This window comes from Pelecanus crispus, chromosome 1 (genome assembly GCF_030463565.1).
Source record: "Pelecanus crispus isolate bPelCri1 chromosome 1, bPelCri1.pri, whole genome shotgun sequence".
In the NCBI taxonomy this organism is placed as follows: Eukaryota; Metazoa; Chordata; class Aves; order Pelecaniformes; family Pelecanidae; genus Pelecanus; species Pelecanus crispus.
In genome coordinates this window covers 181,141,553-181,158,518 of record NC_134643.1, presented here as the reverse complement: position 1 = coordinate 181,158,518, position 16,966 = coordinate 181,141,553, and the positions used below count along the sequence as shown (strand labels likewise).

The 16,966-nt window shown below is 35.3% G+C and overlaps 1 protein-coding gene across 1 annotated transcript in view; it reads left to right on the top strand.

The window, feature by feature from the left end:
• The window catches only part of PIBF1 (progesterone immunomodulatory binding factor 1), a 127,825-nt gene extending 113,311 nt beyond the window's left edge, over nucleotides 1–14,514 (top strand). The window contains exons 16-17 of the mRNA XM_075723055.1: nucleotides 12,015–12,194; nucleotides 14,458–14,514. Of these exons, the coding sequence (XP_075579170.1) occupies nucleotides 12,015–12,194; nucleotides 14,458–14,514 (237 nt within the window). The remainder of the gene's footprint in view (nucleotides 1–12,014; nucleotides 12,195–14,457) is intronic.
• The last annotated feature ends 2,452 nt before the right edge of the window (nucleotides 14,515–16,966 follow it).

Sequence of the window (16,966 nt, the reverse complement as noted above, 5' to 3'; positions counted from 1 at the left end):
GCTGGTTGTTTACTTAAATCCAGTTAGCTTATGTCAGTAAATTGTTGTGTCACTCGAATTGAATTGAGTGCTAAATCTGTCTAAATATGTGTACCTGAATTGGTACAAATTTTCAACTAGACCGGGTTAAAATGTATTTAGGCTAGCCATTGCAAGCTCCTATTCTTTTTAAAACGTATTAAAGTATAAAAAATTCTTATTTAGCTGTTCTTGCTGAGAATAGTCCAGCAGGTTAATATTAAAATGCTAATTGCCTAAGTGACTGTTATGTTGAACTTATTTTCCAATCAGCAGGTCAAAAGCATTCCAAATCTGATGTATAACTCACCGTTTATAAGTAAACCTAATGTTTTTCTTTTACTACCATTTATCTCCTCCCCCTTTAGAGTTTTTCACGGTTTCTTAACAATATGTCAAAATAATCCTGTTTAGTAACTGAGTATTTCTCTGGCCTTCACCACAGTAACTGAACACCTCACAAATATTACCCTCACAACTAAAAGCAGGAAAATTATCACTACGCCTGTTTTGGAGAAGTAACAACCACAATGAAAGAAATGGTGGTTTGCCCAAAACTCCCCAGAGTTTGTGGTAGGGGTTAAGAGTTCATGTGTCCTAATGCAGTATCTTAATCACAGCCATTCTTCTTTCCTTACATGTTTCAGTTCAAAAGCCCAAAAAGAAAATCTCCTTAGTGTTTATTTTTCCTAACTAGACACAAATTAACTCTTTTCTCTAAGTCATCTTCTTATATATGAACTGATTGTAATTTGGAAGTAGTTTCACAAATTACATTTTTACTTTGTATCATTCTGAGAATTTACATTTACATTCATTTTTTAATCCACGTCTCCTGAAGAAGTCCACTTTCCAAAGTCCTGTGAGTCTCTTAAAAATGAAATCTAATGATTTTTTTATTTTAACTGCAGAATGGATATTTTATATATTTTTTTTATATTATATTTTCTGAAAAAAAGAAAAAAATTTACAGCAGGCTGGAGCTCTTATGTGTATGAGATTAAAAGTGTATCTTATTTTGTCCAAGGAAACAGAGGATCTGATGGGGTGCAAGAAAAGGAGATAAACATAATTGTGTAGGTAATAAGTAAGAATAGAGAAAAAGACAGAACAAATGAGAGAGAAAGGTGAAGTTAAGAACAGAAAACAGTATTTCATTATCCTTAAAATGCAGAACATCTGACTTCTTTTGTTGTGTTTTAATAAATGGTTGCCAAATGCATTTTCCAAATGCGTGTAAGATTGGAGAGAGTCCACGTGATCAAGCAGGAGGAACAGCTAATTAGTGCTATTACAATATGCTTAGTTTGTTAATGGCTCTAAGAGTTTTTCAGAGAGCTTCTATAAATGATCAGGCTAAGGTTCCCGAGGATTTATATAAATCTTGATGAATGTTAGACTTTAAACATGGCCACGTGAATTACCAGAAGCCTTTGCAATTCCGTGACATTGTTCCAAAATGTTGATGTTTCCAGTGTCTGAGAATCTAGTAGTTTCAGTGCTTGCACATATTCACCTCATGTCAGTATCCTGCACAAAACCCTGTTACTTCTCAATAGTTATCCTGTTATCTGGGCCACAAAAGTGAAAGAAAAGACAGGTGTTTTTATTCTTCTTTTCCTCTTTTGAGAAGCCAGGTCTCCTGAAGTATCTGTGCTTTACCTTACTTTGACCAGTTAGTCTTATATTCTCATGTTTATCTTTCTTACTTTTGTATTCCCCTTGGGGAATGCCCTCACTGCTAAATTCTCTACGCCCACAGTTTCATTCCATCTCAGCAATGACCTTGAGGATTCCAGATGAGTTTTCAGCATTTCATTATTAGTCATACTTTAAAGTATGGCTAATACTATCTTTAGCTGTAATTAAGTTATGCTGAAGAAGATTGACTAGAAGTAACCTAGGACAGAAAGCCAACGTGTTGGATTTAGGAACCTGGAGAGTAGCAACAGCTGCCATCTGCAAAAACCAGAGGTAGAGAGAAGTTCAGAGGCTCATAAAAAGCTTTGGAGTCATAAGGGGGAGGGCAGTACGTGTTTAATCAGGGGTGGAAGCTTAGTGGATAAAAGGAGAAAACTGCTTTGTTGGGGGAGAGGGGAAGGAAGGGGTATCTGCAGGGGTTGGGAAGACACAACAGAAAAGAAGTGATTGGTAACAGGTGCCTTCAAACAATCTCTAGCTCTGCCTCTTTCCCCTCTTTTCTGTGTAAAAGATTGTACATGATAATGTCAAGATTATTTGTGTTTCTAAAGTGAGTGACTTCCCGCTCATCTATGTGCTGCAACTTGTTTTATATAAAAAAAATGCTGATGTACAATGCTTAGTTCTCCTTTTAAATGTTAAACCACAGAGTAATTATCATTTTTCTTATGCTACGTTTATGTTCCAAGATTCTAGTTTCTATTAACGTTCTGCATGTTTTCTAAGTAGATTACAGGGACATTTCTGCATCACAAGTAAGCCCTGGAGCTATTCTCAGCTTAAAGCTTGGAGAAACAAAGTGACATTTACATTGCTAAACAAGTGTAGAGAAGTTTCTGGCTCATTTTTTACAAGGAAAAATATGCTCCTAAGCAGTATTTCTCATTTTTGTTATCTATTTTGTTGCTGTCATGCTTTAATAAAACTTGAATTCCAAATAGTACTGAATTTAGGAAGAGGAAGGACTTAATAGCTGGGTGCATTCATGCTTTTCTTGGAGCTGTCTTATTCAGAATGTCTTACTAGTTTTCATATATATTCTTTAAGGAATTATCTTTCCATTCACAGTGGTATACACTAAACAATTGTGTACTAAATGGTGATTTCTATTCAGCAATTTTTTTTTTTTTAAGAATCTTAGAAACCATGATAATAACACAGGCTTTAGTAATATCAGTTAATATGTCAAATATAAATACATTTTTGCTCTCAAAAATAGGAAGTTTCATATGCAGAGTGCAACTTATGGATTATGCAATGGAATTGGCATGTGTATTTTAAATTATAAGTTTTTGAGAGAGCCAGAATCAGTTAAAGTGATAAACATTTAAACAAGAAATTGTTGGCTGTTGAACAATCTGAAATTGTTCAGATTTTCTGAACATTTAGCCGATGTTCTGTTATATTAATTTTTCCTGTGTTGGCCATGAATATTTCCATCCTTATGGATCCTTCCATCCTTTCCATGCTTATCCAGCTGTGTAAAAATTTTACTTCTGTTCACTTTATGGTAGCATTTGAATATTTCCAAGCAGAAAGTGAATTTAAATACTCTGTAAGAAATACCAAAGACAGGGAGAATCAAACTAAAATGTTACCCTCTCAGAAAATACAGGAATTTCTACATAATAATTTATGTGAATAAGGCTGTTCTGACATATTGGCATTCTTAGCATCTGTTTCCTGTAAGAAGAACTTACTCAAGAAAGCATACTTTTTATTAAACTTGAATTGGAGTAAGTGAATGTCACAATGGCTCAGATTAAAAAAATATTTGAGGATTTAGCCCTAGTTATAATTGCAAATATATTTCTGATCTTCAGTACAAAAAGTGAAAAAAAAACTTTCAGAATCTGACATGCAAGTTCTGAATTATGAGACAAATTATTTCCTTTTTTTTTTAAGAAGTTAGATTTAACTGTTGAGAACAAATTCAAGATGCAGCTGAAATAGGCAGAGAATTTCATGTATCTAAAAAGACAGAAGCTGTTCACTGCAATGACTGGGCCATTTTATTGTTGCCACAGTTCTAATGTATTCACCTTATAAAACTGAAAGTAGTTTGTAGATCCATATAGTCACAGATTTGTCAGTTCATTTTAAGTTTTTATATGCACTGGGATATAGAGAACTCTTGAATTAAGTGTAGTGCAGAGAAGCTATCAACATCCTGCATATGGTCTGGCATCTTTCCACCACCCAGTTATCAAGTTCATTTGTTTGATCAGGACATTTCATACTGTCTTCCAGTTTCCAGCTTTACAATGTGTATCCATGTGCCTAAGATGACCATATGTGCAAATCTCACACCAGAATTCTTTCTCACTTCCCATATTTCCAGTACAGCTGCAATTGAGGATGCAACTATGTCAAATACAATCTGCCCTACATGAGGGATTAAACCATGGTTTGTGATGTTTTCTTAATTGCATAGGTGGTTGTTAAAATGTTCTTTGAGCTTTTTTCTGTGTGTAGGTTCTACTCCTGATAGGCAGAAGCCCAGAGTGTTCCACTGTTGAAGCTGAATTTGCACCATTCATGCCACTGCATCCTATCCATCTGCAGTCATAAATAGTAGAATGGACTGACTTACCATTTGCTTCATTTTGCTGTCGCATCAGAATGGATACTGCAGAGTGTCTTTCTACTATTTCACACTTTATCATCATTAATATTAACGTCCAGTGTTGTTAATTCTGTGCTAATAGTGTTGGTCTTTTTTCCACTTTCAGCCAAAAAAGGGACACAAATAATTCATTCCAGATAATAGACTATAGTCCTTCTGCAGTGTGTCTCTAGCTGTTTGGCAGAAATAAAAACTGTGACAGTTCTAAAACAATTCTTTGTGTGAATTGTCAGTACTTCTAAAGAGGAGACATTCTAGGTACTACTTTTGCTCAAGAGTCTCATTCCTTGATAATGACACATACAGATCTCCTTTCTCTAAGTGTACCATACTCAACCTTTTTCTTCAAAGTGCCCTATGCAAGTCATTGCACATGTTGAAAGGTGGAACCAGGCTCTATTTCAGTTCTCTGGTCTGTTCTCCAGAAATATGTCAGTGACTGGATATTCTATGCCAACAATCTGTACAGAGGGCTCTGTTTGTTTACCTCCATTTTAACTGGTGAACTCCAATGATATTAGTGAGTACTACCAGTGTAAAGATGATGTGAAAAGTTGTTTGTCAAGTGTCAAAGTAGCAGAGATGAATCTTACCTACTTTTAAAAATCTGTAGTGTAGATGTCTAAACCTGAAAATCGTCTACGGATTTATAGTCAGAAAAGAAAAACAGGCACTATTACGGTGTGATTTAGCATAATCCTCATCTAAAATCAACAAAATTAATTGTAACCTGTGAATTTCTCTACCATCACCTTATATGCCCATCAAGCTTGACCCTACTGAATACCCTGAGACAGACAACTGTGAAGACAGTTCCTTCTGAACCACCCTGCCCTACCCTTTTCCAGATTGAGATCACTTTCTCTCAAGAAGGAGTTATAGGAAGTATAAAATTATTCATTTTTTTCTCTGAATCCTCCCAAGAACATTTGTATATTGAACAGGAACTTTTAATTCTTGAGAGAGTAGAGAAATCATTTCTGAAATGTGTTCTTTACAAAACACTACCAAATGGATATAGCATTCTTAAATGCTGGTTTAGATTTCTCAAATCAGTATTCTTTAACATACCCATAACCTCATTTTCTGAACTCTGCTTTTCCCTGTGCTGACTTGTTTGAACACTACAATAGCTGCCTAGATGGGAGGATATGTGCATGTGAAGACAGATAGCATTGACTTAGCACGAACATGTTTTCCACCCCGGTACGGCTGCCTTCCCTCACTTGCATGTTCCATTAGAGCTATTGTTTTTATTGTTGTTGTTATTTTAGAAGTTAATATAGCCAGAATAGTCACCAGACTGCTAAACTCAAGCCTACTATTTGGCTCCCACATTGAGAATAGTCCAGTCTCTGGACTCGAGGTGTAGTCCACTACCTGACTCTCTCATGAAGCAATTTTTTGTCTGGTCCCCTCTATGAAAGGGGAGCCTGTATAGTCAACTGTTCTTGGACCTAAAGACAGTGCTGTAATCTCTCAAGTTTCTCCAACTGGATACATATTTTTATTTTGAGTTATAATTTAACCACATGGGCACCATATGGCAGTTAGAGTGAGGAATACAAGCTTTCCAAAGGAGGTCCTGAGCATACATGCTTTACTCTAACAGTACAGAAGACTTACAGATTGGGGGTGGGGATGCACATCTAAAATCATCATCTTAGTGCTTGACTCACAAATTCTGAGACACCTTAAGTTTTGATCAGCATCTTTGAGGAGGGCAAACCTCTGTTTTTATCCCTTCTTCAGCTGATTTTTCCGGTTTTGTCAGTGAAGTTGTTTTTCTTGTTTAAAGATCATAGTATTTAGCACCTTTTCTGTGTTTCCTTCTTTTACTGGGAATTTATGCTGTTTTCTTCTCTGGGAACACTTGTCAGTCATTAAAATTCAGTGGTTCTGCCAGAACCTGATACATTTTCTAGGACAGAAATTTCTTGTTCAGCTTCCACAATACAAGTTCTTTGCTTCAAAGTGGAGTTCTAATCCAAGGTGAAGTTTGCAATCATAAATTCTATATGTAAAGCTAAAAGTAGAATGCCGTTTGTCATGGTAAGGGTTCAGTTAACTGTACATGCTATTGTTAGGGTCAGTTTTGCTTTAAAGGATATTTATCTGAGCACAGTAACCATGGGTTTTACTGCATGAGGAAGGAGCCAGATGGACCTGATACCCATTGGCTTCTTCTGTGATGATTTTAGTAATATGAAAAAACATTATATTTACCATCAGAATGAATTATCTTCAGGCCAGAAAGGTAGATGTCTCTTCCTACTGAGCATTTCCAACTGTTCAGTTTGATCTATGTAAAGTTTCTTTTTAAGATCATTGTGTGGAGATTATTTGAAGGTGCAAGACATCCCTTCCATAAGAACATAAGAATTGACATTTATGTAATTGATTCCTGTAAGCTAGTTGCTTTTTTCTTGAGACTGTTATTTTGCATCTGCTTCCACAGCATGATATATAAATATATATCATTTTAACTACTTATATAAATTTACATGTTTATTATAATTATACACACATATATAATGTTAAGTGCCTTTGCAAGCTTTTGAGTGCACAGAGATGATTCTTTCTTGCTTTGATTATAGTTACATGACAGAGACAGTAAGAAGAAAAAGCTTTATACTTCTTGACAATCTACTGAAAAGAAATATAATTACTATCTTGATAAATATCTCTTGTGGTTAATGTAGGCAATTTTTTCAATTATCAATTATTTACTTGATAAAACAGCATTCCTTTTTAGGTGTCATTCATTTTCCATATCAGGCAATTCTTTTTCAGTTTGTTTTTATTATGTAAGTTATGATTTTGTTATGATATTTAATACACTGATTTTGAATTTTTGTAGTACTGAATTAGGAAAATGTAAGATGCTTTTCTAGTAAATGTATGTTTGAGCATGTATCAAGGACAACAAAAACAATGTTAACAGAGGTCCTTTTACAGCATCTGTAACTCAAAATACATTTTTTATTGCTGCATGCCTTATTTTTGCATTTGCTCGTCTCTATCTTCTAGTTACATTGCTAGTTGAAGGAATCAAATTCAGTCCTTTGTATTCCCAAACTGATCTTCAGTCTCCATTTTTCTAGGTACTATTTCAATTATCCATAATAAACAGGTAAAACCAATTTTACATAAAATAAAACTTATTTTTACTTGCTTCAAGATCAAACATCGTCATAAGAATCTCAGATTCTTCTGAAATATGAGTAATATGAGCTGATAGCATCCAACTATTTTGCCTTTTTTATTTTGCCTTTTTTACTTTACCTTTTAAAAATGATTGACACTGGTTTGGTTCCTTTAACGCTGTTTTACAGCTTGATGATTTTAATATGATATACAGTTTTTGCAGACTGTAAGAGTTCCACAACAACAGCACTGATAGCATTCAGCCTAATAAATTAACAAGGTAGAATTAGGGAAAAATCCCAAAACAGAAAACACTTCACTTAACTGAACATCATGGAAAAGATTGGTGCCTATCCTTGTCTGTACCTAAATATCTCCTTCTCTCTTTGTGTACTGGCACACAAAATTGCTTTTGCTATTTTTAACTAAGGTCGTTGGACATCACAGTACCAAAAATAAATGGAAATAAGCAAGTAATTCTTCTGATTCTATTTACAATGCAATACATGTTACCTTACCTCACCTCCTGCTACATTGCTCCCATTGTTCTCAGTCCATTCATTCTAATCACTTTCAGCTACTTTCTGGTTATGTATGCAAAAGTTTCAACGATTCTTTTATTGTTCAAGCAATCTTCATTAAATGTGAATTAATGTGCATAAGTAAGTGGAATACAGGTTATTATATTGTTCTAAAGTACGAACCTAAGTATGTTTAGGAAAACTTACATGAGTAGATGATCTGTGGTGTGAATGCCTGTTCTAAAAATGCAGTTCTTTTTAACAGCAATTTGATACTTCAAATATGTGTGCAAGGGGAATTACAATTGCACACTGGCTATTCAGGATGAAAGTCGGTTTAGGTGAAGTAGAAGGGTGAGAAAAGTAAATGATAAGGAGATTGAGGTGAGAAATGGATTCAGCTTATGACAACTAAATTTAGGTATCTAAATGGAGGTGTCTGCGGTGAGGTAAGCATCTTACTTTGCTTATAGTCAATAGCAGCCTAGTCAGTATGGCTGGTGTTGTTACAACACAATTTAGCCGACACACCAATAGGTATCCACTTCTGAATGAGTTGAATCACTTTCCAAGCTACATTGTCTGTAATGGAAAATTAGATTCCTAGCTCATGTGTAGATACTTAAGTTTAGACACATAAATTTAGGTGTTAGAAGCTTGAGTTAAATCCCACTTAATGTGTCACGCAGCTCATTACTTTGTTTTTTGGCATTTGTGCTGGTAGGCAGAGCAGGTTAGCATCCTTAACAAAAAATTCATCAGGTTTCTGTGGACGGACTTTCAAAATATTTAATAATAGAGTATAGCCCTGATACTTGTTTGTATGGGTGACACTCACTGTACATAAACAGTGGTTTTGTGCCGGGTGCACGCTTTAATTTTTTTCCTTGTTTTATCTTAACTCACCTTTTCTTGCTAACTGCATTGTTTTCAATGTATCTGCACTGCCACATCCCCACAGAATATTGTGTAAGTGGGGAGTGGGTACTTGTGTTCCCAAAGTTTGGGACAGTGAGACCAAAGCTGTAAAGCCAGCACAGAGAGGAGCTGGGTGAATCCACTCAGCGGTGTTAGTACTTGTAGTCCTCCCAGGAAGGACTGCTGTCTGTCTCTCCAAAGCCAAAGCCCTCAGACCTGGCAGCCTCAACACAGTGACACACAGCTTGCATAGCATGGCTTGCTTATACGTCCAGGAGCCAGCATGGCAAGGACCAAATACCTCCACAGAGAAATTGGGACATGCAGAGCTTTAGCAACACTGTTTCTACAGTGCGCTGAGTAACTGAAGTGAATGCTGTAAGTAAACAATTTGCACAGCTCTGCCTGGACATAGGACCGTGGACATGACACAGTAGAAATGTATAAAAGTTTTAACCATCCATTTCTCTTCACATCTTCTCTTACTTAGCTTAGCCTGAAACTAATACATGTCCTTCTACACAAAAGATTCTTCCCATCCATTTTGAACCCTATACCTACTTTCCCCTTTATTCACAGGGTTCTGTTCACACTGGAACAATTTCACATATTTCTACTAAGCACAATTTCCAGAGCTGCTTTTTCCTTGCTAGCTTTCTAGATCAACTTGCCAGTTTTTAGGATTGGAAAATATTATTGAAACATGGTAGCATGCTAGCAGTAGCAGGTAGTGCTAATGACTCTTTGTTTAGAATTTACAAGTGAAGCTAAGAATTAGGATTATGTTCAGGAGCAGAGAAATCTAAAGAGATGGGTAAAATAATTGCAGTTCAAGACAGAATGTTGTTTTCAGTATTTTCTTGGTTGAATCTCTTGCAAATGTGTTGGGCCAATTTTCTTTTCTTGTTTAGCAGTACACATACCAATGATTCTATTGGATTCAGTGTTTCCTGTGTTATTTTGCCAAGTTTAAGGTCTTTCTCACTAAATGTGGAAAGATTTTAGAACAAATATTAAGGCAACTTTACCTAAATTCTCATGATAGATTTGGCTGTGATGCCAAAATAATTTATTCATTGTGGGCTAATTCGTCATGCCCACTGCCTGTCATTCCTTCCCCTAGCTTCACATTAGAGAATTGTCCTGTCACAGGGGAAGCTCATGTGAGAGCGGACTCTCCAGAGCCTGTTCCAAGCCTGAAAACAGTCAGGGCTGTCAAGTACAGGACAGATTCTGTCAAGTAGAGAAGACCTTAGACTGCCGAGTGGATCTTGACACAAGAGAATTTGACCCTGCACATACAGGTTTCAACTCTGTTTCTGAAATAAATCTGCGTGACAGTTTTGGGGTTTTGTCTTGTTCAAATGCGCAACTATTTGGTCCGCAGAATAACGCGGTTTAAGTATAGGAACAGCACTTGATAATGTCAAAACGTTGTTTATGTACAATTTAATCTCCTGTGATGGTGTATTTATTTGCTGTATATTTGCTTGAGTTATTTTCATCAAGAAATTCTGTCTATGTGTCACTTTGGCAACATCTTTGCAGAGTTTACAACTTTGAAAAACATGTTGGCATCAACTATGCAGTCCTTTTAAACAGCTGCTCTGCAGTCATGCTGTTTCAACATGCCACCACACATGGCTGAATTATGCAAATAGTTAATATTAAATGACTGAGATACAAGAACAATTTGTACACTCGGTAAAGCTGGTCTGTGGAGTGTAATATCCATTCCTATAACTGAGTTAGTGTGGGACAATTTAAAGGCAACAACATGATTCTTTTCACTTTATATCTTGTATTAAAGGCAGCAGTGGACAGAGAGAAGGTATACGGCAGGAATGTTTTAAAAGTCTGAGGGGTTTTTTTTAACTCATTACTAACAATGCAATGAAAATAGAATGTGCATCAATGTAATTTTCGGGCAAGTATTAAGAAATAGGTAAGATGTAACAGATGTTTGTCATTCAGCTATAAATATGAGTTACCCTGTTCTGGTTGAGAGACAAGATAGAATGGTAATTATATAGAATGCTAATACATTAACAGTATTGCTTATTGAAGACAACAGCATTTGTAAAAAGCAAGCAAACAAAAACATTAATAGTTAAAAAAAAAAATTGTCTTAAAATTTACTTTGAAAGGCTTTTCTACTCACCTTGCTGTTCTAGTTCTGCAGTAATGAATGCTCTAAATAATAATAGTACAATAAATAAGAAGAACAATAAAGCTTTAAATTCTGTTATTTATTTTATAGTAATTACACCTATCACATGTGGGGGGAGAGAACATAAGGCACTAGGTGATGCAAGATGACAAAAGGAGATGTCCAGTTAAAGTCACAAAATATGTTTTTTCCTTTCTCACTCTACTGCACGTTTTGAATAATGTTTTGTTCAGCTGAGTAATAAGAAAAGGTTACTTTTTTAATTAACACAAATTGTTTACGAAGCAAATTATTAGAACATCAAAAAAAGTCTGCATTTCTATGTGCTTTTGTTTTTCTTTTCCCATGTTGGAACTTCCATTTTTCACAAAATTTCTTTTCTACTCTGATCCCATTTTTGCTGTAGGTCCTCTTAAGATTTTTCATTGATTTTTCTTTTCTGATCTGGATATAAAGACACATATATATTTCTAGTAAAGTATTTATAAGACTTCTGTGCAAGACCTAGCACTTGAAAGTACAAATTGTCACAGTCATTCAAATTAGATTTGTAAACTCCCTCGGCCTGACAAAAAAAAATTCAGAAGAATTCTTTTAAATTAAATGGAATCTTAAGTTAAAAAAGATAGTAGGTTCCTTATTACACAGTAAATGTTCTCTTTTACAGCCTTTAAGCAATACAAAATTTGAGTTGTATAAATCCTGTGTGCCTTTTTTATTTTCTTACTTTTACTAGTGTCCAGTTAGTAATCTTATTAGTTATGGCAAGTATATATTAATGCTTGTTAGATTTACTGATCCACTTACACATTTAGTTTGGTAAATATAAATTTATTATTAACAAATAAATATTTAATAGGTCGAAATGTAATTTTACTGAATAACTTAGCATTGTTCTTTTGTGGTTTTATAGGAACTAGCCACAATGAAACAGATTCTAATTAGTCTACATGGTAAATGCTATGAAGAAAATTTACCTCAGCCTCATATTGATGTAAAAAGTGCGACTGCAAAAAACAAATCAAACCCTTCAGTAAAACTGCTGCCAGACCATGAAGAAGAAAATGTATTTACACCTAAGCCAACATTATTTGTAAGTACTGTGATAAGAGTAAGTGCCATGAGCTTTTTTGATAATTCTCCTAACTTTTTAAAAAGAAAAATGTGAGTTCATACTTCAAGGAGATGTATAATTAATTCAGCTGAATACTTGCAGCTCTTTATGGGAATGGTCAATGTTGAGGAGATAAATCACAGTTTACGATGTTATTTAGCTATTTGGTAGTTTGTCCATCTTAAGTTCAGAGCAAATTAGATATTTTTTTTTAAATGTCATTATAATATTACAATATCAAGAGTGGTTAGCAAAATTTTAATAGCCGAAGGGAGCCACAGACTATGTATACTATTTTAAATCTACCCTGATGATGTGTGAGTTGAGAGTGTGTGTGTGTGTATATATATATTGAGGAGCAGGAGTGAGGAAATAGGTATATTCACATATATAACTATATTAATGTGTGTGTGTTTATATATCGAAATATATATTAAAAAATACATGCCCCGTATTGATACCACTTCTGTTACTAAGGATACCTGATATTATAAAACCCTGTTTTATTCCTTTAGAAATTAAATGCTTGGATTTAAATACTTCAAGTGGCCTGCTTCAGATTTAGTGCCTCTAGTATTTGAAAGCTTCATGAAAATCGTTTAGAAGTTTCTGACTATGACTGTGCCTGTACTGATAAACTTACAAGAGCCAAGCTGCAATGCTGAATCACAAAACAAATCATGACTCTTATTTACACTTCTTGAGGCTGCCTTTCTCTAGGGTAGACTGGTTGTATCCACACTGCATAGCATACGTGCTATTTTGGTCCAAATATACATCCAAACAATTTTTTTTCTTTTTTTCCCAGTGGAGACTTTACAATTCAGTGTCTTAAACAGTATGAGGTTTGTATTGCAGCACATCAGATACTGTTTTTATAATACAAAATAGGAAATGGTTGCATCTCTTGGACATGATGTGAGGGCATTCGGGGATTTTAAGGGTTCAAAATTTGCTTTGGCAATGTTATGACACTAAACGCAGCATACCCGATGTTGTCTCATCCACAATGGGCAGTGCTAAATCATACTGCCCAGACTTTGTCTTTGATGGAGCTGTTCAGTGATCCAAAACAGAGCCAAAATGTGAGCTAATAATTAGGTTGTGTAGATGATCCAGGGTTTCAGTGTTTAATCTGTCCTGTCTTACTTAGGGGTATAGAAATGGTGTAGGAATCTAGAAAAAATGCTTTTACATTTAGAAATTGTCACTGATTTCTCTTTGAAAAATTGTAGTCTTTTCAGATTTTGGAGTAGGGAACTGAAAACAGGCAGATGGCAGGGCTTCTTAGATGGGGAAAGAAGTTAGTAGTCCTGCAAAAACCCTACTAATTTAGGTCAATTTCTAGACTTTTAAAAGCTTGCACAAATAAAGCAGATTTATTTTTGTAACTGAAATCTTCAAAATGAGAGAGAGATGGAGATTAAAGTGTGATGAGAACCCCCACCACAAGGCCAGCTGAATAAAGTACATTTTTAAATTGAATGGTTGTTAAGTCTTGGAGGAAAGAACAAATAGAGAGCAGACAGAAAATGGAACTAGAAAGGGACAAGTTTAGGGACAACAGACAAAAGGGACAGTACTCACTAATGCAAGAGATTATACCCAACGCTGAAAGCAGAATAGTCTTTACCTTGTTCCACCTCCACTTCTTTAATTTCATTTCTCTATACAACCAACCACTGAATTTGCCACAAGAATGTTATGCAATCCTGACTCTGCTGCAGTAGCCAATATGAAGGCTCATAGGTAATTCTCTGCGATTAAAATACTTTCTACTCTGTCAGAAAACTGCTGAATTCTTTTATTTTTAATTGTAATTTTTGAAGGACTATATTTCTGCATAAAGTGTTGGTCAGTTATGGCACACCTAAGATCTCCTTTCTAAGTTCCATCCCTTCTCAAATGGGAAAGATAGATTATGTTATTTCAAATATAACCTATTTATGGCACAGTTGATGCAGGTTTTTATTGTGATAGATATTGTAAAACAAATAATTTACTTCTTACTCTATAATCTGCTTTTTATAAAGTAGAAATAGGGTTTAATACAGATATGTAGTAATAATAATCTTAAATGCATAGTCTTGTTTTTAATTTATTTGCATTTAAGCAAATAACTCAGTTATCACTGTGAACTACGTAGGAAGGAAAGAGATTTCAGTGTAGATTGCTAAATGTTTTTCTTCTAACTTTCACTGTCTTGCACTGTCTTACAGTTAAAACATTCTTTATTTTACAGACAAATAAAGAGGCACCTGTATGGTACAAGAAACTGCAGAAGAAAACATCACCATAGCATTTTTCCAAAATTATTCAAAATAATCTTTTGTCAAGCTTTTCTTTGAAGAGTTATTTTCACCATAATTATGCCCTTTTTACCATAAAACCAAACAACTGTTTTGTTTTTAACTGTTCTTTTATACCCGTCAAATGATCTTATGCTTCATAAAATAATTTTTAGGTCTGTTGTGAATAAAATGTGTGGAAATAATGTATGCAATGATTTTACTAACATATATTTGAATTTTAAAAGATAAATAAACACTAGCATATTGTACACATTTATAATCTGGGCAGTTAAAAGGCATGTTATTCAGAGTGTTCAAATTAATGCATGTTTCAGCTTTTTTATATTGTTTTTCTTGGACCCTGTGTTTCACGCCACATTCCTTGCCACTATTCTGGCTCATAGAAATTTAAAAAATGTACATGAGTTAGCATCAGACTATATCCTACTTTCTATGAAGGAATTTCATGTCAGGTGGAAAAAGATTCATTTCTTACTGGCCTTGATTTTTGTAGTTTGTCATTTGATGTCATTTGTTCTACCAAACAGGCATTAAAAATTTTCTAAAGAAGCAATAAAATACATTTTAACTATCAGCACTGATACTTAATGGGCTAGATACACTTGCTCTAGTGTAGTTACATCAGTGTAATAGTAAAAATAGAACCACGATGTGCGAGCACTGTAGCATGTAATGGGGAAATGGATAACTTGCCATATTTAATTGTATGAAAATAAGCCCCATCTTCCAAGAACACAGTCTACTTACTTATTCCACTACACCATCTATTGAGACTATAGAAAAAGTTTCTAATATTTTAAAGCACTTTTGACTGCATATTTGGACTGGATGATCTTAAAGGTCTTTTCCAACCTAAATGATTCTATGATTCTATACCTAACATAAAATATAGATTACATTAAGTGACTGTATGCTGAAAATACTGCTCAGATTTCATTTAACAGGAACCTCCTTTTTCCTACCTCCTTTTTCCTTGACAATATCTCTTCAACTGATTCATTGTTCCTACCTGAACATGAACAGTAATTATTTACTATATAATACTGAGCTATATCAAGCTTGTGATTCCTAGATACACTTTTCTTCATTTTCCAAACAGCAGTTTGAAGCACAGCAATACTTCCTCTGCTCCAGGTAAGCCTCAGTGTCTTTATTTTTTTTATAATTCTGAGAGAGTGAGGTAAAAACAGTAGCAATTGCACATCACAAGATAAAAATTATCATTCTGTGAGTGAGGGAGGCCAAGTGTGTAGGCAGAGGTAGTATCTCTTATTAGACTAAGTGATGTTCACTGGGGAAAAAAATACAGAAACCTTTGGGCTCACAAACCTATCTGTACAGACATTCCCGAATAAACTTCAGTTTCCTGAAGTCTAGGGTTTTATCTAACTTGTATTTTTATGTGAACAGAATCATTAACATGTCTTTCATGTGAAACAGCTCCCATATGCAGATACTAGTTCTGTAGTTTGTAATAGATATTTTCTATGATTCAGAGTCCCTAGTTTAACTTCCCAGACTATCCTGTTTGTCTGTTATCACCCAATAATTGATAAACTGTATTATCTAGAAGGACTGTGAGCTATTTTAGGCAAGATACTAGTTGGAGTCTTAAGTATTCACAATTTGTCCTCTTGTAGTATCTTTATAGACAAATTGGTGAGATATGGACTATAAGGTAGGTGGAAAATTGGCTGACACACCAAGCTCAAGGAAATGTGATCAGCAATGCAAAGTCCAACTGGCAACTGGCAAATAGTAGCATCCCTTGGCAAGTTCACAGGCAATACCAAATTTGGGGAAGTAGTCTGTAGACTGGAGGGCAGGGTCTTGGAGGGACCTCAACAGGCTGGAAGTTGGGTCAACAAGAACCTTATGAAGTTCAACAAAAGGAATTGCAGTCCCACATTCCCTAGATGGAGTAACCCCATATGCCAGTACTGGCTGGGAAGCAGCTTGGCAGAAACAGACCTCAGGGTCCTAGTGGACAACAAATTTAATGTGAATCAGCAGTGTGCCAGCCAGCCACATCCTCAGTGTTATTAACAACAGGATAGCCAGCAGATGGAGGGAAGTGATCCTTCCCTTCTGTTCAGCATATGCGAGACCACATCTGGCGTGTTGCATCCAGTTTTGGGCTTGTTCAAGACAGACATTGACATATTGAAGTGAGTCCAGCAGAGATTCACCAAGATGATCAGGGGCTGGAGCACCTGATACAGAAGGGGAGGCTGAAAGAACTGGACCTGTTCAGCCTTAAGAATAAAGGGCTTAGGGGGGATCTTGTTGCAGTCTCCAACTACCTAATGGAATGGTACAGAGACAACAGAGCCAGACTCCTTTCAGAGGTGCACAGCAATAGAGTAAGAGGCATTGGACACACGATGGAGCACTAGAAAACTCAGTTAGCTACTATGAAAAATGTTTCTACTGTGAGTG